The sequence below is a fragment of the Vulpes vulpes genome, chromosome 6 (genome assembly GCF_048418805.1).
Source record: "Vulpes vulpes isolate BD-2025 chromosome 6, VulVul3, whole genome shotgun sequence".
NCBI lineage: Eukaryota > Metazoa > Chordata > Mammalia > Carnivora > Canidae > Vulpes > Vulpes vulpes.
In genome coordinates, this window is record NC_132785.1 from 62,853,280 (window position 1) to 62,875,676 (window position 22,397).

General features: G+C 47.6%; 1 protein-coding gene across 3 annotated transcripts in view; it reads left to right on the forward strand.

Annotated features, from left to right (window-relative positions):
- SLC24A4 (solute carrier family 24 member 4) overlaps positions 1–22,397 on the forward strand; it is a 166,072-nt gene that overhangs the window by 128,297 nt on the left and 15,378 nt on the right. For all 3 annotated transcript variants that reach the window (XM_072761169.1, XM_072761167.1, XM_072761168.1), the window contains exon 13: positions 21,918–22,084. In XM_072761169.1, the coding sequence (XP_072617270.1) occupies positions 21,918–22,084 (167 nt within the window). The remainder of the gene's footprint in view (positions 1–21,917; positions 22,085–22,397) is intronic.

Sequence of the window (22,397 nt, forward strand, 5' to 3'; positions counted from 1 at the left end):
GGTCTGATTCGGATATGCAGGGAGGGAAGGTGTCAGTGCAGCAACGTCCTGGGGGAGCAGCGTGTCCAAGGAGCCAGGATGGGGCCTACCTAGCGCTTTTCCCTCTGCGTTCTTGAGAGTCCAGACCCGGGTCCAGAGCTGGAACCCCGGGTGCCCCCACGCAGCCATGCGTCATCACATACCGGCTCACTTCCCCTCCCACGTCCACACGGGGCAACAGGGGCGTGGGGCTGCGGGCACCCAGAAGCTTCAGTTCCTCGGGGGCAGGGTGTGGAGAGACAGGCATCCGGGGCCCCTCCAGGCTTTCCGGGGATAAGCGGCCATGCCATGAGCTGTCCCCTCCAGTCCCCGGGGCAGCGGTTGGCAGAGTCCCCATTTTGCAGACATGGGGCCCTATGAGGCCACGGCCCTGCCCTTCACCAGCCACTTCACAGGGGCCCTCCAGCCCAGCATTGACCGCTGTCTGGGGCCCTACAGCAAACCCGGTGGGGCGGGAGTCCTGCCCTGCTGGCCCCTGCTGCACACACAGCCGCGGGTGAGGACCATGCAGCCTTCTGTGTCCTGGGAACCTTGAGTTTGTCAGCATGGGGTGGTGGGCCCCAGGGCCTGCCCTGCCTCCCTCATCCTTGTTCCTGGGACCTGGCCTCCTGGGAGAGGTGGCTATGGGGGATGGGGTGTTGCTCCTGCAGGCCTGGGGGCGGTGCTCCAGAACGTTCCTCAGGGCTCAGCTCAGAGCAGTGCCAAGTGCTGGGAGTTGCTGCCCAGGGCTGCCTCCTCGTGGCCTTGGGAAGAGGCCGGGTTTCCTGCGTGCCTCGGTAAAGCTCTGTCCCCCTAGGTGTTCCTATGGCTCTGTACATGTATTGCCACAGCTCAGTCCTTCCCCCTTCCCTGTCCTGGCCTCCTTGGAGGACCCAGCCATGCATGGGACACCATGGGGTTGCTGCCCTGGCAGTGTGGACAGTGGCCACAGTGTGGACGGTGGCCCTGGCAGTGTGGATGGTGTGGGCAGAGCTGTACGGGAACCAGCCGCGGTGGGGGGACTGACTGGGGGCGGGTGGGTCTGGGTGCAGATCTGTGACCTGGGGGCGGCAGGCAGCCTGGGAGGCAGGCCTGGAGTCCGAAAGTCCTGGGTTTAGGTTGGGGGTCTGCCTGTAAGCAGCAGGTGGCCCCGGGGACACAAATTCTCCCTAAATCTCTGCTCTTCATCCACATGACGGGAGCCACGAAGCCCATGTCCCGGGGCTGTTCTAGGCAGTAAGTCAGATCTTTAGTCGCAGTCTCTGGGCACCGACTGGGTGGTGGGTGGGGAGGAAATGTTAATTTGGACTACTATAATCACGTGGTTTCTGCTACATCCGGCTTCTCACACCTCTCCTTGTGTGGACATCAGGCTATGTTCTAGAAGGGTCACGGGTGCCAGGTCCCCGGAGGCCTAGAGTGGTGGTCGTCCTGAGGGCAGGGAGAACCTGCTGTGTGCCATGGACCCAGCTCTGGGCACTTTGCAGACAGGATGGTTCTTTTCAGGAAATATGTGGGTATGAGACCATGGTGGGCTTCGGGGACACAGGCGGGAACACCTCAGCCACAGTCCCTGTCCTTTGAGAGCTTGCAGGTGGGCTGGGGAAGCCACACAGCCAACCACAGGATGCGTCACCTTCCTTTATAGCACTGCTGACAGGTGGAGGAAGTGGGCCCATCCCATGCCCCCTGAGCTGTGAGCACCATCGCAGGCTGGTCTCCTGGGGAGCCCCAGGCTGTCCTCCGGGGGCAGGTGGCCCCAGGTGTTTCTGTATTGGGATCTACAAGGCAGTGCAGCTCCCATCAGGGGACAGACTGGGGTGAACGTTCGTTTTTCCTGAGTCCAGGCCCCTGGAGGTGTTTGACAGTAACAGGAGGTAACCCTGACCAAGCACTTGCTGTGGGCCAGGAGGGGGCTTACATGGAGCGCCTTGTTGAGTCTACATGACAGCCCTGGGAGGTGGGTGTTCTCCCGTTTCGTCTGTGAAGACACCAAGGCACAGAGAGGTCCTGCAGGGGGAAGGGGCAGAGCCAGGATGTGCACACTGGCCCCAGACGTGCGTGGGCCCAGCACTGTGGTCCAACCAGGGGATGGCAAACACTGTACGCGGTGAGCAGACTAGTGAAGTCTGGGCCTTTGGGGTCTGATGTGCTCCCAGTGGGCCTTGGGTGGCGCAGCTGGACCTTCTCTTCCTCTATTCTAATAAAGCTCAGCGCAGGCAGTCTGGAGACCCGGGGATGCTCTGACGCCTTGCTCTCCCTACCCCACCCCATCTTCCCACATCTATGCGGCTCGGCTCTCAGAAGAGCCTTTTTAAAACCCGGTGCAGGAGCGAGGGGTGGTGCTGCAGAAATGGAGCTCTAGAAACCCGTGGGCACATTCTTGCCCCCGAGACCCTTGGCACGTCTGTGGCAGCGGCGGAGATGCCAGGTGCCAGGGCCCCGGGGACCCATAGGCCTGGGTGCAGGAAACAGGCTCAGATGCCAGTCAGGACTTCCCAGGAGTGTCCTGGTCTTCACTGTGGAGCATGGGAGTCAGTGCACAGCCCAGTCAGAACACGTGCAGGTGGAGTGGTTTGTGTGTGATTTATTTTTTTTAATGTAATGGCTTTATTTATTTATTTTTTCATTTTAATTCCAGTATCATTAACATGTGGTATTCCAGGAGTTTCAGGCGCCCCACATAGGGATTCAGCAATTCTCTGCATTGCCCAGGCCTCCTCATGCTAAGTGTGCCCTGCATCCCCTGTAACAGCTTTATTGATATGGAATTCACTTTCTGGAATATTCGCACCTGTAAAGTATATAGCTGCGCGGGTTTAGTATATTCACAAAGCTGTGCAGCCGTCACCACAATCAATCTTAGAATATCTTTACCAACCGCCTCCAAAAATAAAAAAAAATCTTCCCCGTTAGCAATTTATGCCCATCCATCCTCCCTACCCCCCATCTCCTGGCAACCACTACCCTGTTTCTTCAGATTTATCCATTCTGGATGTTTTATAGGAATGGGATCACGTCCCATGTGGCCTTCTGTGACTGGCTGCTCTTACTCGGTGTGGTGTCAAGGTTTAGCCATGTGGTGGCCTGTCAACACTTCATTCTTTTATATGGCTGGGTAATCCCTTGTGTGGACACGCCACATTTACCCACTGTTGCGACACATTTGTATTATTTTCACTTCCTGGCTGTGGCTGGTTTACAAGAACATAATAGAGAATAGTGAAGATAGAAGCTCAATTTTTTTTTTTTAATCTAAATGGAAGCAATTTCCCTCCAGGTCTCTGTGGTTAGTGACAAATTATGGGAAGGGATGGTAGGAATTTAAGACCTGCTGCCTCCTTCTGTAACGTGGGAAACCGAGTCCCAGAGAGGGGCCCAGGCTTCCCCCAAGGGGCAGAAAGGCCAAGCCACCTGCCCTGGACGCTGCTCCATGGTGTCCCTGCAGCCAGGCCAGCAAAGTGCAGGGGGAGTGGGAGGGGGTGAGGGGCCCCAGGACCCATCACGAGCTGGGGTTCCTAAGGCTCCTCACGTGCCAGCAGCACGAAGCCCACAGGAGCTCCCCTGAACTGAAAGGGGGACCTTATTTAAAACTGAGGCTATAGGGATCCCTGGGTGGGGCAGCGGTTTGGCGCCTGCCTTTAGCCCAGGGCGCGATCCTGGAGACCCTGGATCGAATCCCACATCGGGCTCCCGGTGCATGGAGCCTGCTTCTCCCTCTGCCTGTGTCTCTGCCTCTCTCTCTCTGTGACTATCATAAATAAATAAAAATTTAAAAAAAATTAAAAAAAAAAAAAACTGAGGCTATAGGGATGTGTTGCGGATCCCAAGAGCACAGAAACAGCTGGAGTCATCCGGGGCGGGCCTTGGGGCCTCGTGGGTGCCAAGACGCTTCCTGATTCTTGTCTTGGCTTCTCCACGTATGCCTGTCACACTGGCTTTCACAGATTCAGTCCACACAGCAGGCCATGTCCTTGCATGGACCCCACGCTGGTCATGACTATTCCAGCCTCCCTCATGTAGCTCACTGGTGTGGCACCTGAATTCTAGAGTCTCTGGAGAAAGAGAGAATGCTGTTGGCCCAGAGGCTGGGAGTCCATCCCCGGTCAGCCCGTGGTGCCAGCCAACATGGCTTTGGTGGCCCCTAAGAGGGGCTCTGGGGGACGAGGGCCTGAGCACTTGCACACCTGCATCTCTGGTAGGATCCCTGACCACCGCCTCTGCATCATCAGGAGATGGTATGGGTAGCCCATTGCTGGCACAGGGAAAACAAAATTAACACAGAGGTGTAAGTGTCTGATGTGATTATGGGAAGGACACTAGTCTGGGCACTGGCGGTGACTGCAGAGCCTACCCCCTGACCTGCTTGCTCTGCTGTCACACCAGGATCAGGGCAGTGGGAGCCAGGAGGCCACAGAACTGTTGAGGTCAAGGTCTCCCCGTCAGAGCTGTGAGCCAGGATCCAGGAGGCTGCTGCCGCAGCAACACAGACTAGACACTGGGATGGTGACTGGGCCTCCGGATGGTCTCTGATGCCCACTTGCCAGCGCCTGGACGTAGACAGCCTACAGCAAATCCCAGGGTCCCCAGGGCCCTGCTTGACAGGAATGCATCAAGATCAGTAGACAGGCATACCAGCCCGCCTCAGTTCTTCTCAAAATTGGGAAGTTCTTTTGAGTCCAGACCTGGAGCTGGAACTCCAAGGGAGTCTGGGAGATGCCTCTGCAGATGCTGGACCGAGGGTGGACTGGGAACTGAGGGCCAGCTCAGCACGTCCACTTCCACGGGAGCCATAGCTCAGCAGGGAGAAATCCTCTTTACTAACGATCCGCCCTGGACCTGCTAAGGGACCTGCGTGGCACTGCCTCAGGGAGATGGAAGAGAGACGGAGCCCCAGCATCCAGCCTCATCAGGACTTGCCCCGGCCCTGGCACTGTGCCCAGCACCTTATACTGGGAACTTGGGGTCCTGCCCAGCAGCCCTACTGAGTGGCTGGTAATGCTGTTGCCCCTTCTCAGAGGGGCAAACTGAGCCTTAGGAGGCTGCACACAGGGGAGTAGGTGCCATGGCTGGGGCTGGCCCCCAGGTCTTCCAACTCCAACGTGCTCTTCTTTGGCACCATGGTTGATTTGGGCCAGAAGAGCCCTCTGCTCGGCTGGCACGTTGGCTCTAGGACACAAGGGGCAACAGGAAGGAAAGGGAGGGAAGAGGCCCCATGCTGAGACTGTGTGGTGTTTAAGCACTGGGAACCCAGCAACCCCACCTGTCACTGTAAGGTGTGTGGAATGTGTGAGGCCAGAGGGGATGCCGGCAGGCTGGAGGGCCGGTGGGCCTTCTTGACTTTCTGGGTGTTCCAGGGATTTGCAGTCTCTCATTTTGTGCTCCCCAGGGCCTCCAAATTCAGACAAGACCCTCAGAGGCCAGGCAGTGAGCTCAGTACTTTTGCTTTACTGTGGTCTCCCCTCAGTTCCTTGAGGTGGGTGAGGAGGGGCGGTTACCCACCACCTCACAGAGGAGGATGTGAAGGCTCAGGGAGGAATACCCACTGCCACACAGCAGAGACCGTGGACAGAACTGCCCTTTATGTTGAAGCCTTGAGATCCCTGAGCTGGGGTCCGGAGCTAGCTGTAACTTGGGGTATTCAGAATGAAGGCATTGATGCACCAACCCCAGATGACCTCCCAGCTCTGGGACCCATGTATATCAGACAGAGTTGGTGGGGGCCATGAGCACGTCTACAGGGTTGGGGCCCCACCTCTGTGTTGCCTGGTAAGTCTTGGTCTGTGGGTTAGATCTGTGTCCTCTTCCCTGTGATGACAGTCTCTGCTGTGGGGGAGTGTGACCAAGGTCCCAGGGGCCAAATCATGTTCCCTGACTGTTCTAGTGCGTGGGGGAGACCAGGCCAAGGGCTCCCCCTTGGAGAAGGCCTGCAGACCTACAGACCCCAGAACGCCCGCAGGCCTCTACCCTGGATGGCCAGCAACATCTCCCAGACCTTGATTCCTCGCACCCAGCCCTGCCTTCCTCATGTCAACCTCCAGCAGGGCCTGCCCCTGACTCTGCTGAAGCCTGGTGTTTACTTTTTCATCCTCCTTTCCGTTCTTATCATCCCTCCCAAGCCTCAACCTGGCAGCTCAGCGTGTCCTGGCCTCCTCTGCTTCCTGTGGGGCCTCTGCTCACCCTTCTGGTGCCCTCAGGATCAAAACCCACCCTCCAGAATTCAGGGTGGGATCATTAAAAGGCTTTGGTATTGGACTTCTGGGTCTGCCGGTTCCTACCTTCCTGACCTGAGACTGTTCTTTGTAAAACCACCCAACCAAGTGCTTGATAATAGTGCCTGTTAAGTGGAGTTAATGTGGTCCTTAACATCAACAATAGCTAGAATTGAGTGTTCACTCTGCACCACGTGTTACTCTAAATATAGCACATGTGTGGGCTCATTTGCAGTGTTTTAGTAGCACTGTGAGGCAGGAGTCCTAGTTCTCCCATTTTACAGATGAGAACACAGAGACAGAAAGTTTCTATACTTTCCCAAGTCCACACAGGTAGCATATGTCAGTTAACCATGGAGCTCTGGCCACTTGGAAGGCGATCCATTTAACGGCAAGTCTACATTTAAGGATAAAACAAAAATGTATTGAGAACTAAACATTATTTCAAAGTTCATTTGCCCCATAGAATAAGAACACTTTAATGGTTTCCTTTCTCAAGAGGATTTTTCTGTTTAGCTCACAGCCATGAGCTAATAGTATGAGGCTCTATTTGGACCGTTGTCACCTCTGCCAGCTGGTAGGTAGCAAAAGAACTTCCTTAAAATCATGGGACTCAGAGGGCAGGCAAGCAATACAGCACAAACGACTCAGGATTTTTAAATTTTGGAGACCTGCATTCAAGTCCTGGCACTACCTTTCAATTTCTGAGATATTTAAGTCCCTGAATTTCACCAAATCTTGGTTTACTTACCTATGAAATAGGGGAAATGTCCCCTCAAAGTTGACATGAGGTACAGAGCTTTTGTGAAAACCACCCCCAAGATGTGAGGCATGACACAAGCGTTGGGTAATCATCAATCCGGCCCTGACAGCGCTCTACCTCACAGGCATTCCCCTGCCTTCCCCAAAGGACAGCCTGGAGGCCGCTGACTAGCAAAGCAAGGTCTGTTTGTGTCTCTACATCTAATTTTCTGTGGGATTTGGCATAGTTCATTAACCATGAATTGTGTTTTTCTCTTTATGAAATGGAGTTAACCAAATGAAACCTATTCCAGGAATGCAGGGTTGGTTCAACATGCAAAGAACAATACACCCCATTGCTAATGAAACCACATGATCATCTCAATAGAGAAAAAGCACCTGACAAAATCCAACAATGTTTCTTGATGAAAACCCCCCCACAACAAACTTGGGAATAGAAGCAAACTTCCTTAATCTGATAAAGGGCATCTACAGCAAACATCATACTTCATGGTAAGAGACTGAAAGCTTTTCCCTCCATACCAGGAACAAGAAAGATACCGGTCCCACTACTTCTGGTCAACATTGTGCCAGAGGCTCTAGCCAGGGCAAATAGGCAAGAAAAAAAATAAAAGGTATAAAAAGCATCCAGATTGGAAAGGAAATATAAAACTGTTCATAGATAACATGATCTTGCATCTAGAAAATCCTAAGGAATCCACAAAAGACTGTAAGACTAAACTTGCAGGATACAAGAGTGTACGAATTTAAGTTGTTTCTGTACATTAGTAATTAATCTGAAAGTGAAATTAAAACAATTTATTATAGCATCAAACAACAAAATACTTACGAGTGACTTAACAAAGGTGATACAAGACATGAAAACTACAAAATACTGTTGAAAGATAATAAAGATCTAAATGGAAAGACATCCCATGTTTATGGATGGGAAGACTTGAACATCTTTTAAATGATACAAGTACCCAAATTTATCTTCATATTCTGAGCAATCAAAATCACTGCTAGCTTTTTTTTTTTTTTGCAAGAGATTGATGGGCTAATCCTAAAATTCATATGGGAATGGGGAAAACCCCCAATAGCCAAAGCAATCTTGAGAAAGAACAAAGATGGACTCACATCCTGATTTTGATGTGGTAATAAAGATTGGTTCTGGATTAAGGACAGAAGTGTGGATCAATGGGATGGAATTGAGAGTCTTGAAACACACCTGTGCATTTAAGGTAAAGTAATTTTTGGCAAGAGTGCCAAGACCATTTGGTGGGGAAAGAATAGTCCCCCAATGATTGCCACATTAAAAAAAAAAGTTGGATCCTAAACTCACACCATACACAAAAGTGAATTCAGTATGAAACAGAGACCTCAATGTAATAGCTAAAAATATGAAACTCTTAGAGGAAAACAAGTGTCTGTATTCATGACTTTGGATTTGACCATGGATTCTTAAATATAACAAAATCATCAGTGGCCGAAGGAAAGCTTAAATTGCACTTCATCAAAATTTAAAATGGAATGTGAGAGGACAGCTCATAGAGTGGAATAAAACATTTGTAAATCATATTTCTGATAAGGGTCTAGTATCCTGATTACACACAGAACTCGTAGAACTCAACACTGAAAAGACAACCTAATTTTAAAAATCGGTAGATGATTTGAATCAATGGTTCTCCAAAGAAAATATACAAATAGTCCATGAGCAGGTGCTTAACGTTATTGGTCATCAGGGGAATGCAGATCAAAACTGCAATGAGATACCACTTCAGGAGAATGAGTAGATTCAAAAGAGCCCAGTGTTGGCAAGGATTTTGACATATTGGGACCCTCAAACACTGCTGTTGGAAATGTAACATGATACGCCTCTTGGGAAACGGTCTTCCAGTTCCTCAGAGTTAAGCATGGAGTTACCATATAATGTAGCAATCCCACCCTTGCTCTGTGCCCAGGAGAAATGAGAGCATATGTCTACACAAAAACTTGCACATGAACATTCATAGCATCAACCACGGTTGCCAAGAAGTAGAAAAAATCCAAACATCCCATCAGGGGGATGATCGGGATGGGCAGACCAGTGTATCCATACAATGCAAGGTTACTCATCCACACCGAGGAATGAAGGACTGCTGTGTGCAGCAACGTGGATGAACTTTGAAGACGCATGTAAGTGCAAGACCCATATGGGAGGCTGCCGACTATGGTTCCACTTAGACAGAATGTCCGAGATAGGTGAATCTTCTAGAAACAGGTTAGTGGTTGCCAGAGCTTGAGAGAGGAAGGGAATGGGGCATGGTTTCTAGTGGGTACAGGTTTGTTCCCTCGATAGCTCAGCTGGTAGAGCGGAGGACTATAGTGGGTACAGGTTTTCTTTAGGAGGTGATGAACACCATGTGGAATTATGTGGTGGTGACTGGCTACACAGCTTTGTAATATGTGAAAACCCACTCATTGTGTGTTTAAATGGGTGACTTTACGTTAATTTTATCTCCATTCCTTTAAATACAGAGTCAACCAGAAGTGGTGTTGCCCAACGTGTGACCCCATTCCAGACCTGCCAAACCATTAGCTCTAGGGAAGGATCTAACAGGCTCTCCAGGCAATCCAGGTTTACACTCACATTTGAGGACCACTGGTCTAGAGCTATAATCCCTAGATCGTGCAGATGCCATGGGGTCTATGAATATCTGGATTGTGCAGTGACACAGCCCCACGTGCCACATTAACCATTCCCTTAGCCGAGTGTCTAGGTGACTGTCCAAATTAACCTGAAATTTGTTTTTTATCAACAAATGCATCCGTTCTTAATTTTTGTCTCCAGCACAATTAGCCATCTGTTCTGTTACAGTTCGTTTTAAAGATTTTTTCATGTAATTATATTGTAATTTTCTACTTCAAAAGAAAAACCTCACAGCTTAGTGACACAAACAACTACAGCCCTTCTTTCTCTTGCTTGTGTTTGCACATCAGTGGGCCTCTGTGAGGAGCATCTCCCAGAGCTCCCTGACACTGAGCTCGAAGGAAGGGCAGTGGGTGCCAGCAGGGACTCCTGGTGTTTGGGAGGGGGGAGATGTCCCTAGGTATAAACATCTGTAGCTATGCCCTCCCAAAATTGTTTTACCCATGAATGAGTCCAGAATTTTTTTAAAAGGGGGTGCACACACACAGTGGCAGAAGGGGCATAGGGAGAAGAAGAGGGGATCTTAAGCAGGCTCCATGCCCAGTGCAGAGCCTGATGTGGAGGTCAGTCCCATAACCCCAAGATCATGGCCTGAGCTGAAATCGAGAGTTGGACACCCAACTGACTGAGCCACCCAGGCACCCCAGTCTGGACTCTTTTAATTTCAGAGGAACGCATTTTGGGCTGATTTAAGCCAAAAAGGCCATAGTGGCAAGTTCACTGGGAGAATCTGCCTTCAGGCAATGTTGGCTCAGAGGTTACAGGATACTGTCCGTGTCTCAGCTCTGCTTTCCCTGGGTTGGGGTTGTCCTTGGGCAGCTCGTCCCACTGGGTTGTTCAGTGTGCACATGCCTCTGAGGGTTGCATTCAGCTGCAAGTAACAGGGAATTTGAGTGATAGAACCTTTGCCTCAAGGAATTTTTGTCACCTAACAAGGAGTCCCAAAATTAGGGAGTCTTGTAGCTCTATTATATCACCAGTGTCCATTTCTGTCCTTAGTGGGTGGCACTTGTCTTCAGGGTGGCCAGTTGGTCCTATAGCTCCAGTGTACCCATGTCCCAGCCAGGAACAAAGAAGAGGGAGGACAAAGGGCAGGAGACACATGTCACCAAAGCTTGTCTCTTAAGAGTTTATTTGAGAGCAAGAGAGGGAGCATGAGTGGAGGATGAGGGGGAGAGGGAGAAGCAGCTCCTCAGTGAGCAGGAAGCCCGATGTGAGGTCTAATCCTGGGACCCAAGCATCACAATCTGAACCAAAGACAGCCACTTAACCAACTGAGCCACCCCCAAGGCACCCCTGAGTCTTGTCTCTTACCAGGAAAATATTCACCTTCCTGGAAAGCCCATGTGTAGACTTGCACTTACATCTGTTTGTTAGAGTGGTAACCACCCCTGCCTGCAAGGAAGCCTAGGAATTAGGATTTTTGGCTGGAAAAGGTTGTAAGCAAAATAGGGTTCCTCTAGTAAGAAAGGGACGATGGGTCTTAGAGGCCGTAATTCCCAGCAAAATCCCCAGAGTTGACTCTCCAGTCATGAGCCCAACCCCACACCTGCGTAAACTCCTCAGCGGCAAGGGTAGTTGTCTCGTCCCGTGGAGGCTCCCGGTGCCTGTCCTGGTGCCAAGCCCGGAGAATTCGTACAGGTATTTATGGGGCACGTGATGAGCCAAGCTTGCATCACGTGCCTGCCCGTAGAGCTAGGACATGGAGTCAGCCCTGCAAAGCACACAGGCCCATGTGGAATGAGGGTGGGCTCCCCGAAGGCACATTTGCTTGCTGTCACCAGGAAAGGACCGGATGCTGACAAAAGCAGCGCGTGTCCGGACGACCCCGAAGCATTCGGACTTGCCAATTTTCAGAGATCTCAAACTACTCACTCCTCCAGGAGCGCAGTCAACCAGTCCGATCGCCATACTTTCCACCCACCTCCTCTGTCTGCTTCTCCCAGTCCAAGAGGTGGTTTCCTCTGCCCCCATCACCCTGGGTCAAGTACCAGATAACTAGAGGTGGCCTCTCCACCCCAGAGCCTGCTGAAAGTATTCAAAAACCTGGAAGCCTTCCAACTGGGCCTTGTCTCCTCCCATAGGAATCACACCAATGGCTCTTGCCCACCACTCTCCACCCCCCCCATGCCTCAGCAGGCCACACCTTGCCTCCTGTTCCTAGGGATCTGAGACCATAAGAAGTTTTTCCATGACAACCGTGTTTGTCTGTGTGTCTTACCACAGCCTGATCAAAACCAGTGCTAGTTCCATTTTAAACTCACTACATGTTTGGGAGGATAACATTATTCAGGCACAGCCTCAGGACTTGGGAGGGGGGGAGGCATCAAAATCGAGCCTTCAGAACCTTGGCAGGGCTCAGGAATCTGGATGGTAACAGTCCCCTCATCCAGGGAGGTGGGTGCGCAGCAAGACGTGAGAACAGACGATGTAGTCTCACCCTCTCACTTTACATATGGGAGGTCTTTGGCCCACCCTGGTGGGCTTGTCAGGGGCAGGATGTTGTGTGGTGAGCACAGAATTAAAACTAGGAGCTCGAAGCGCCTGGGGGGCTCAGTTGGTTGAGGGACTGCCTTCATCTCAGGTCATGATCCCTGGGTCCTGGGATAGAGTCCTGTGTCAGGGGCCCCCCCGCTTGGTGGAGGGATCTACTCCCTCTCCCTCTGCCCTTCCCTGCTGCTTGTGCTCGACCTCAAATCAATACAATTTTTAAAAAAAATGAGATGCTTCTGGCTAGGATGGCAGGATGGAAAGCCCCTCCTCTAGCAGTCAGCCATGCAAGCTGTCCTTGGTCCCCAGCCCAGCGTCCTGGGAAATAGACTGTGCGAATCCGGTCTGCCCGGAACCACCCCTGGGCCAGTCACAGGCAGGAGGGGTGGTGACTCCAAGACATCTTCACCTCCTTTCCCTGGCCAGGGGTGACTGGCTTCTCGATTTCTGCTCAGGTAACACATCCTCGTGATGTGCTCTGTTCTCTCGGAGAAGTCCAGGAAATTTCTCATTTCATTGGCAAGATACAGAACAGTCCCCTTCCAGGAATAGGCTTTCCAATAGCAATTCTCACATCTGTTGTGTGAGATTTTTTTTTTTTAGATCCGTTTTTGTTTCTGAGGGTCCTTTCCTGTTGTCACCCCTATGTCCTGGGTGGTCCTTGGCCTCCCGTTCATGTCACACGTGTGGGGGCTCTGCCAACAGCACCAGCCTATAAGGATCCGGCCAGTCCCTGCCTGTGAGCAGCTTGCACTCTGGCTTCACACCTTGTCCCAGCAATGGTGTGACCCTACCCGGCATCAAGAGCCATGCTCCAATAGCTCCCTACGTTGTCTGCGACTGGCTCACTCTTAACAGCCCTGTGGCAGCAGTGGGCGCACTGGCAAACACTGGCTTGGTCCCACACCACCAATTTGCTATTATCACTCCCGATCTCAGGTGAGGAAAAGAGGTTTGGGGTCTGCTTGCCCTATGACCCGTGGCTGCTGAGTTACCAGCGGGATTGGAACCCATGTCAGAGGCCAGAGCCCTGAGTGCTACACCTGTCTTGTCCCTGGCCTTTCATCATTTCAGCATACACAGCCTTCAGGGAGCCAGACAGTAAGTGATGTGCTGAGTCGCACAGGGCAGGCCATTAGCGAATAGGACCGCGTGTCCCCTCCTGCTGAGTGCGCCTCAGACCAGTGCAAAAGGCACCCGCGCTTACCAGCTGTGTCTGTACCCCATCCTGGGAGGAGTTCACCCCGTCCCAGGAAAGTGTTGGTTGGGGGGATTCAGGCAGAGAGGCCATCAGTCAGCTTGGATCGTTCCAGTAGTTCATAAATACACTTAAAATTCGAAGCAGTTTCAGAAGAAAGAGATTACCGTGGATGGAGTTAATGACGAGAAGATTCCCAGAGGAGTCAGAACAATGGGGAGGCTGCAGCCGAGTAGGGGAGTTGGGAAGGGGAGGCTGGAGCATAACATGAGCACTGTGTGCTTTCCACATTTAAAAAAAGTTTTTATTCATTTATTCATGAGAGACACAGAGAGAGAGAGAGAGGCAGAGACACAGGCAGAGAGAGAAGCAGGCTCCCCGTGGAGAGCCCTATGTGAGACTTGATCCCAGGGCTCCAGGATCGCACCCTGAGCCAAAGGCAAACACTCAATCCCTGACCCACCCAGGCACCCTGGTTTTCCACATTTTGACCATGATCCACAGCAATAAATATTTTACTGATATCTATAAAGGGGAAATAGACGTCTCAGGATAGTATTTTACTATTCACCAAAATGCTAATATTTACCTCTTTTAAAGAAAATACTAATCACCATCCACTGAATTGTACTCCCAATCCGTTCATGGATCGCATCCAGCAGTTGAAGGACACAACAGTGTGACAGGTCTGATGGAGTGTTGTTTCATGGAAAACACTGGCAGGCTGAGAGGCCAGCCAGCTAGGCAGGGCCCCGTTGGGTAGATGTCCTAACCAGGTGTGACAACAGGCAAAAACAATGCAATTTTGTGATGTGAAAATAAGAAAATGATCTTTCCGTGGTGGCGTTTGTGTGTCTCCAGACATGCCCCTAGGCATGTAACTGTTCAGGGTCATGATTCCCCATAGCAAATTCTTCCCATGTATATGGAGCTTTAGTCAACCCTGGGGAGGCATGGCAGCCTTGATGGGTTGGGGTCTGGGCCGACCAGGGAAAAGCCCGGAATCTGGGACAAACCAATCAGGCAGGAAATTGTTCTGCCCCTTGTGCAAGGATTTCAGGCACAGAACAATATATGTAGAAAAAGATCTGGGAAGACAGATGTTTTCCTGATGACGTCTCTGGGATGAATCCACGAATGGATTTGCTGATGTTGAGCCGACCATATTCTGTGGGTTTATTATCGTAAGCAGGCTGGGGTTTTTTGTTGTTTTTGCTTTTTAGTAAATATGGTTTTAATGCTGTAGGAAGATTCAAGCACAGAAGTACAGAGCTAAAACAGCTACTGCCAGGCTACTTTGCAGTTTCTTTTTCTATTGAACTATAATTCATATATCATGGAATTCACCCTTGTGAAGCACACGGTGGTTTTTAGTGTATTCACAAGGTTGTTCAACTATTACCACTATATAGTTCCGGAAAGTTTTATTTTTTAAAGATGTATTTATTCTTGGAGAGTTTGCACAAATGCACATGAGCTGGAGGGGTGGGGGAGAGAGAATCCCGAGCCAACTCTGTGCTGAGCATGGAGCCTGATGTGGGCCTCCCTCTCATAACCCTGAGATCACGACCTGAGCTGAAATCAAGAGTCAGACACTTAACTAACCGTGCCACCCAGGTGCCCCAGTTCCAGAAAATTTTCATTTCTCAGCCCCTAGAACCCCACACCCATAAACAATCACTCCCATCCCCCCCCTCCCCACAACCATTAATCTCTCTGCCTCTGTTGGATTCACCTCTTCTAGACATTTCATATATAGGGAATCATAAATGTGGCCTTTGGTGTCTGGCCTCGTTCATTTTGCAGGTTTCTGGGTTCATCCATGTTGTAACATGAGTCAGTCCATCATTCCTTTTTATGGATAAACAACATTCCATTGTGTTTATGTGCTGCATTTTGTTCATTTGGTACTTGATGGACATTTGGATTGTTCCTACTTTCTGGCTGTTGTAAGTATTGCTGCTATCAGCATTTGCATCAGGTTTTTCTGTGGGCAGAGTGCAGAGCTGCCCAGCTATTTCCCAAGAGGCTGTGTGCACCATTCTGCATTCTCACCAGCAGTGTATGAGGAGCTGCACTTTCCCACATCTTTGCCCATGTTATTATCTGCCTTTTTTGGTATAGTTGTACTTGTAGGTACAAAGTAGTATTATTTGCCATTTCCTAATGACTAAAGACATTGAGCTTCTTCTCACATACTTATTGGCTACTTTTGTACTTTCTTTGGTGAACTGTCTATTCAAATCCTATGCCTGTTTTTCAGATGGGGATTTTACTTTTTATTATCAAGTGATAAGTTCTTTATATATTCGGCAAACTAGACATTTATGTGATTTCCAAATACCTTCTTCTATTGTGTGGATTGTCTTTCACTTCCTTGAGAGTGTCCTTTGAAGCTCAAAAGTTGTAAATTTTGGTAAAATTCAGTGTATCCATTTTTTTTGTTTGTTTGTGTTTTTTGTTGTCTTTTAAGAAACCAGCCTGATCCAGTGTCATGAAGAGTTACGTCTTGTTTCCAGTAAATGTTTTATAGTTTCACCTCATATTTAGATCTTCAGTCCTTTTTGAGTTAGTTTTTGTGTGTGATGTGAGGGAGGGGCCTAATTCATCCTTTTGCATGTGGACAGTTGTCCCAGTACCATTTGTTTAAAAAGACTGTTCTTGGGACACCTGGGTGGCTCAGCGGTTGAGAGCCTGCCTTTGGCCCAGGGCGTGATCCTGGAGAGCCAGGATGGAGTCCTGCGTCGGGCTCCCAGCATGGAGCCTGCTTCTCCCTCTGCCTGTGTCTCTGCCTCTCTCTCTGTGTGTCTCTCATGAATAAATAAATAAAATCTTAAAAAAATAAAAAGACATTCTTTCCCCATTGGATAGTCTTGACACTTTTTTCAAATATCAATTCACCTTAAATTGATCAGTTTATTTCTGGACTCAAAATTCTGTTCTATTAATTTATAAACCCTTAGGCCAGTAGTAACACACTCTTGATTGCTTGTAGCTTTGCAGTAAATTTTCAAGTGAGGGCATGTAAGTCCTCCAACTTTGTTCTTCTTCTAAGATTGGTTTGGCTATTCTGGGTCCATATGAGTATTGGAAACAGCTTGCCAATTTCTATAAAAAGGTCAGCTAGGATTTACCAGAGATTGCTTTGAATCTATAAATCAGTTTGGGGGGAGCATTTCCATTTTAAATATTAAATCTTCTGATCCACATGCAGAGTATCTTTCCATTTATTTAAGGCTTTTTAAATTAACTTCAATGCTGTTTGGTAGTTTTCGGCATATAAATCTTGTACTTCTTTTGTTACATTTATTCCTAATTTTTTTTTTTTGGCTGCTATCATAAATGGAACTGGTTTTCTCAATTTCATTTTTGGATTGTTCATTGTTAGCATGTAGAAATGCAACCTTATGTTGTATATTAGTCTTATATCTTGCAACTTTGCTAAATTATTTACTGTAACAGTTTTGTGTGTGTGTGTGTGTGTGTGTGTGTGTGTGTGTGTGTGTGTGAACCTCCAAGATCATGCCATGTACATGTAAGGCGAGTTTTACTTTCTCTTTCTAAGCTGAATGACTTCTTTTTCTTGCCTGGTATTCCTGGCTAACACCAGCAGTGCAGGGTAGAAATGATCAGAGCACACATCCTCATTAGGTTGAAAGCTTTCGGTCTTCCAGTGTTAACTATGATGTTAGCTGTGGTGTTTTTGTAGATGCCTTTTATCAGGATGAGGAAATTCTCTTCTCTTCCTAGTTTGCTAAATGTTTTATCCTGAGAAAGTGTTGAATTTTGTCAAATGCTTACTTTTTTTCCCCTCCCTCAGTGAACATGATTCTGCAGGGTTTTTTCCTTTATTCTATTGACATGTTATATGCTGGATTGATTGAATTTCATATTTGAACCAAGCCTACAATCCCACTCGGTCATCCTTTTTATGTTTGCTGGATTCAGTGTCCCAGGATTTTGTTAAAGATTTTTGCATCTATATTCATAAGGAATGTTGTTCTATGTTTCTTTTCTCTTGACATCTGGCTTTGCTACCAGGGTACTACTGGCTTCATGGAGTGAACTGGGAACTATTCCTTTCTCTTCTACCTTTTGGAAGAGTTTTGAAGGATTCAGGCTAATTTTTTTTTTAAATATCTGGTAGGAATTACAATGAAGCCATCTGGTCCTGGCCTGATTCTGTTTGTTTGCTTGTTTATTATGTCAAGCTCTGGTTATAAATCTTCTTGGACTTCCTGGACAGCTTCTTCTTTGGCCAGCTTTGGTGTTTCTATCTTTGTAGGATTTTGTCTGTTTCACTTCAGTTTTGTTGTTGTTGTTGTTGTTGTTGTTGTTGTTGTTTGGCACACTGTTGTTCATAATATTCCTTTAATACCTCATTTCTGGGATCCCTGGGTTGCGCAGCGGTTTAGCGCCTGTCTCTGGCCCAGGGCGCAATCCTGGAGACCCGGGATCGAATCCCACATCGGGCTCCGGGTGCATGGAGCCTGCTTCTCCCTCTGCCTGTGTCTCTGCCTCTCTCTCTCTCTCTCTCTCTCTCTCTGTGTGAGTATCATAAATAAATAAAATTTAAAAAAATTAAAAAAAAATAATACCTCATTTCTGTGAGGAACATCACCATCACCCTCTTTCATTCCTGATTATAGTAATTTGAGTCTTCTCTCTTTTTTTTCACGGTCAGTTTAGCTAACAGTTTGTTGATTTCATTGATTTTATTTTAAGATTTTATTTATTGAGAGAGAAAGAGAATGAGCAGAAGGGCAGGAGCAGAGAGAGAAGGAGAAACAGACTGCCCACAGAGCAGGGACCTGACCACAGGGCTCCATCCCAGGACCCTGGGATAACGACCTGAACCAAAGGCAGACTCTTTTTTTTTTTTTTAATATATTTTTTAAAGATTTTATTTATTTAGTCATGAGAAACAGAGAGGAGAGAGAGACAGAGACACAGGAAGAGGGAGAAGCAGGCTCCATGCAGGGAGCCTGATGTGGGACTCGATCCCGGGTCTTCAGGATCACGCCCTGGGCTGAAGGCGGTGCTAAACCGCTGAGCCACCCGGGCTGCCCCAAAGGCAGACTCTTAACTGGCTGAGCCACCCAGACACCCCACTGATCTTTCTAAAGAACCAACTTTTAGTTTCATTGATTCTCTTTTTTTAAAATTTTCTATTTTATTCCACTTTAGTCTTGGTTATTTCTTTCTTCTGCTTTCTTTAGGCTCAACTTGCTCTTTTTGTTTGTTTCTTAAGGAGGAAGGTTAGGTCATTGATTTAAGATCTTTCCTCTTTTTTTAATATGGTCATTTATAGCTATAAATTTCTAAGCACTGTTTAGTGTTTTTCCTGCATCCCATAAGTTTTGATATGTTGTATTTTCATTTTCATTCATTTCAAAGGATTTTCTAATTTCACTAATGATTTCTTTTTTGCCCTGTTGGCTATTTAGGAGCATGTTGTTTAATTTCCACATATTTGTGAACTTCCAGTTTTCCTTCTGTTACTAAGTTGCAAGTTCTTTCTGTTGCAGAGTGGTTGTAGGACATGCTTCACATGATTTAAATCCTTCTAAAAGGGGGATCCCTGAGTGGCTCAGTGGTTTAATGCCTGCTTTCAGCCCAAAGCAAGATCTTGGAGTCTCAAGATTGAGTCTCATGTCAGGCTCCCTACATGGAGCCTGTGTCTCCCTCTGTCTATGTCTCTGCCTCTCTCTCTGTGTCTCTCATGAATAAATAAATAAAATCTTAAAAAAAAAATCCTTCTAAATGTATTGATGCTTGTTTTATGACCTACCATGTTGTTTGTCCTGAAGAATACTTTATGTGAACTTGAGAAGAATATGTATCCTTCTTGAATGTATATGTTAATGTTTTTCATCAGGTTTGGGAACTTTTTGAATATGAGTTCTTCGAAATATTCTTCCTGCCTTTTTCCCCTTTTTCTTTCTGCTTCTGAGATAAGATTATCTCAGCTGGCCTCTCTTCAAGGTCATTGATTTCTTCTTCCTGCTCAAATCTGCTTTTGAGCCTCAAGAGTGAATTTCTCATTTTAGATATTTTACTTTTCAACTCCAGAATTTCTCTTGGTTCTTTTTTAATGGTTTTTACTTTTTTATTGATACTCCCTGATGAGAAACCATCCTCTTACTTCTCTTTAATTTTTTAGACATTTTGAAAACTCCTTTGTGAATATTGTAAAACAGCTGATTTACAGTCTTTGTCCAGAGGCCTCTGGCTGGCTCAGTCAGAAGAGCATGCTACTTACTCTTGATCTCAAGATTATGAATTTGAGGCCCAAGTTGGGTGTAGAGATTATTAAAATGAATAAACAAACTCTAAAAGAATAATAAAAAATAAAGTTGTTTTTACATCTAGTAAGTCCAATGTTTGGAATTCCTCAGAGATAGTTTCTATAGACTGATTTTTTTCCCCTCTGTATGGGCCATACTTTGTTTCTTTGTATGTCTTATAATTTATTGTTATTGGAAACTGGGCATTTGAAATAATCTGACAATGCTAGAAATCAAATCTTTGTCCCTTCCCAGGGTTGCTTCTTGCTGCTATTTATTGTTTTTGTTTAGTGAGTTTTCTTAGATAATTCTGTAAAACCTGTATCTTCACTGTGTGTAGCTGCTGAAATATTTGCTAGGTTCTTTTAAGGCCATCTAATAATTGCACAGAGATTTCCTTAGATGCCTGGATCAAATTAAGTTTTCCAGTTTTTGCCAATAAGTTCTGCATGTGTTTGGGGGCATGTCTTTAACACTGAGGCAGACAGTTTACAAATGTACTTTAGTCTTTACTTGGGTGTACAGTCCCCCAACATTAGGCAGAGATGAAAGCTTAGGGCATTCTCAAATCTTTATCGAGCATGCAAATATCGGTGGGCACAGCCCTATGCATACTTATGGTCTTTTAGATTCCCAAATATGTGAGAGCTTCTCAAAACCCTCTATAAATAACCCATTTCCCCAATTTTTCCTTTTAAACTGGTCAGTTTATTGTTTGTCTCAACTGTTATCCACCACCTTGGACAGTGTGATGCTCAACAGTTGCCTCTGATTGTTTTCAACAAATGCCCCTAAGGAAAAGGCTATTCACACTGGTTGAGCTCTGATTTGTGAAAAATAAAGACAGCCTTGAAAGTGGACTCGTCCAGGAAATCTCTGAGAATGGACTTGGAAGGAGCTCCAGTCCTGCCCCCGATGGACACCAGGATGTTGGTTTCCTTTTTTTTTTCTTTTTTTTTTTTTTAGGATGTTGGTTTTCAAGGCTACTCCAGAGCTGGTCTAAAGGAATAGGAAATAGAGCAAGTTAAAACTCCACAAATTTCACTCTTCTCACTGAGATCAAGCCAATATTTTTAAAGGTTTTTTTTTAAGATTTTATTTATTCATGAGAGACACAGAGAGAGAGAGAGAGAATGAGAGAGAGAGAGAGAGAGAGAGAGGCAGAGACATAGGCAGAAGTAGAAGCAGGCTCCATGCAGGGAGCCCGATGTGGGACTTGATCCTGGGACTCCAGGATCATACCCTGGGCTGAAGGCGGCGCTAAACTGCTGAGCCACCCAGGCTGCCCTCAAGCCAATATTCTTAAGTAAACTCAGCCAGTTTTACTACACACCTTTGGTTAATTTCCAGAATTCTGAAAAAGGCTGATTCTGACCATTTCTTGCCAGTGTTCTCATTGCTTTTGTGGAGGAGAGAATCCTCAGAAGTCTGTCTTCCACTACTTGATTGACATGTCAAAAGCTAATTTTGAGTCTGAATGTATACACTGTAATCAGTGGCTAGTTAAGGACACTACACTTGCACTCGGTGGCTTAGTGAAGCCACTTTTCCTTGGTTAATTTATTTGTGGATTCTGTTTGTAGGGGCCAGTGAGGTAACACCTGCCAGCCAGGGACACCTGCATTTTAGTCTTATATCTGCAACAAGCTGAGTATATGACCTGGGAACAAAAGAGCTGAGATTTCCAGAGTACCAACTATGTGCTGCAGTGTGTGCCAAGCTTTTTATGTACATGTATCGTGTCATTCTTGCAACAGCCAAGAGAGAGAAAATGTTTGTGTTTAACAGATGAAGAAATCACTAAAATGCAAAGTGTTTATAGCACTGTGCCTGCTCGCACAGCAAATATTCCATACAGTGATTATGGCATCGCTGTTAGACAACAGTTACTGTCAGAGGAGGAAGTGGAGTTGATGGGATTACTCAAGATCATTTGAACACCAACCCAGGTCTGTCTGATTACAGAGCCCACCCATGTTTCACATCCTCACCCCAGCTCTCCTGGGCAAATCCATTCCTGCTCTGGGTTTTGCTTTCCTTATTCTGACAAATGAAGGATCTGGACTGATTAAAGTTACTCAGTCAGCAGACCCTGGATTGTCTTGTTTAAATCATTTCCAGGGTGACATTATGGAGGTGTGTGATTCCAAGTTCAAGTGCTCAGAGCCACATTAGTAGCATTGTCTTGTTTGGCTTGAAAAAATGAACAGGTAGACTGGCCAGTGTATAACCCAGTATGTGTTTCTCTCCTTCCCCTCGGGCTCCATCCCATCCCACTGCAGAGGCAAGAGGGGACAAAGCCAAGTGGGTGTTCACCTGGCCACTCATCTTCCTCCTGTGCATCACCATCCCCAACTGCAGCAAGCCCCGCTGGGAGAAGTACTTCATGGTCACGTTCATCACGGCCACACTGTGGATCGCTGTCTTCTCCTACCTAATGGTGTGGCTGGTGAGTGGTGGAAGCAGGGTGGTCTGTGCAGCCAGCCCCCACCCAGCACCCACTGGAGGTGGGAGAGCTGGATTCAAGAGCGGCCTCAGACACTGCTGTGCCACCTGTAGCAAGTCGCCTACCTTCACAGATGTTGGCTTATTTCTCAGGGAAAGGGGTTTCAGCAGAGGTGTGTGGGGCTGTGTAGGCACAGGTGATATGCGGGTAGACACAGCATGGCACTTGCCTTCCGGGCAAGAGTGGGGCAGGAGACGAGATTCTGAGACATGCAGCTCAGGTGTGATGGGAAGAGGACCATGGCAGGTGATGGGGA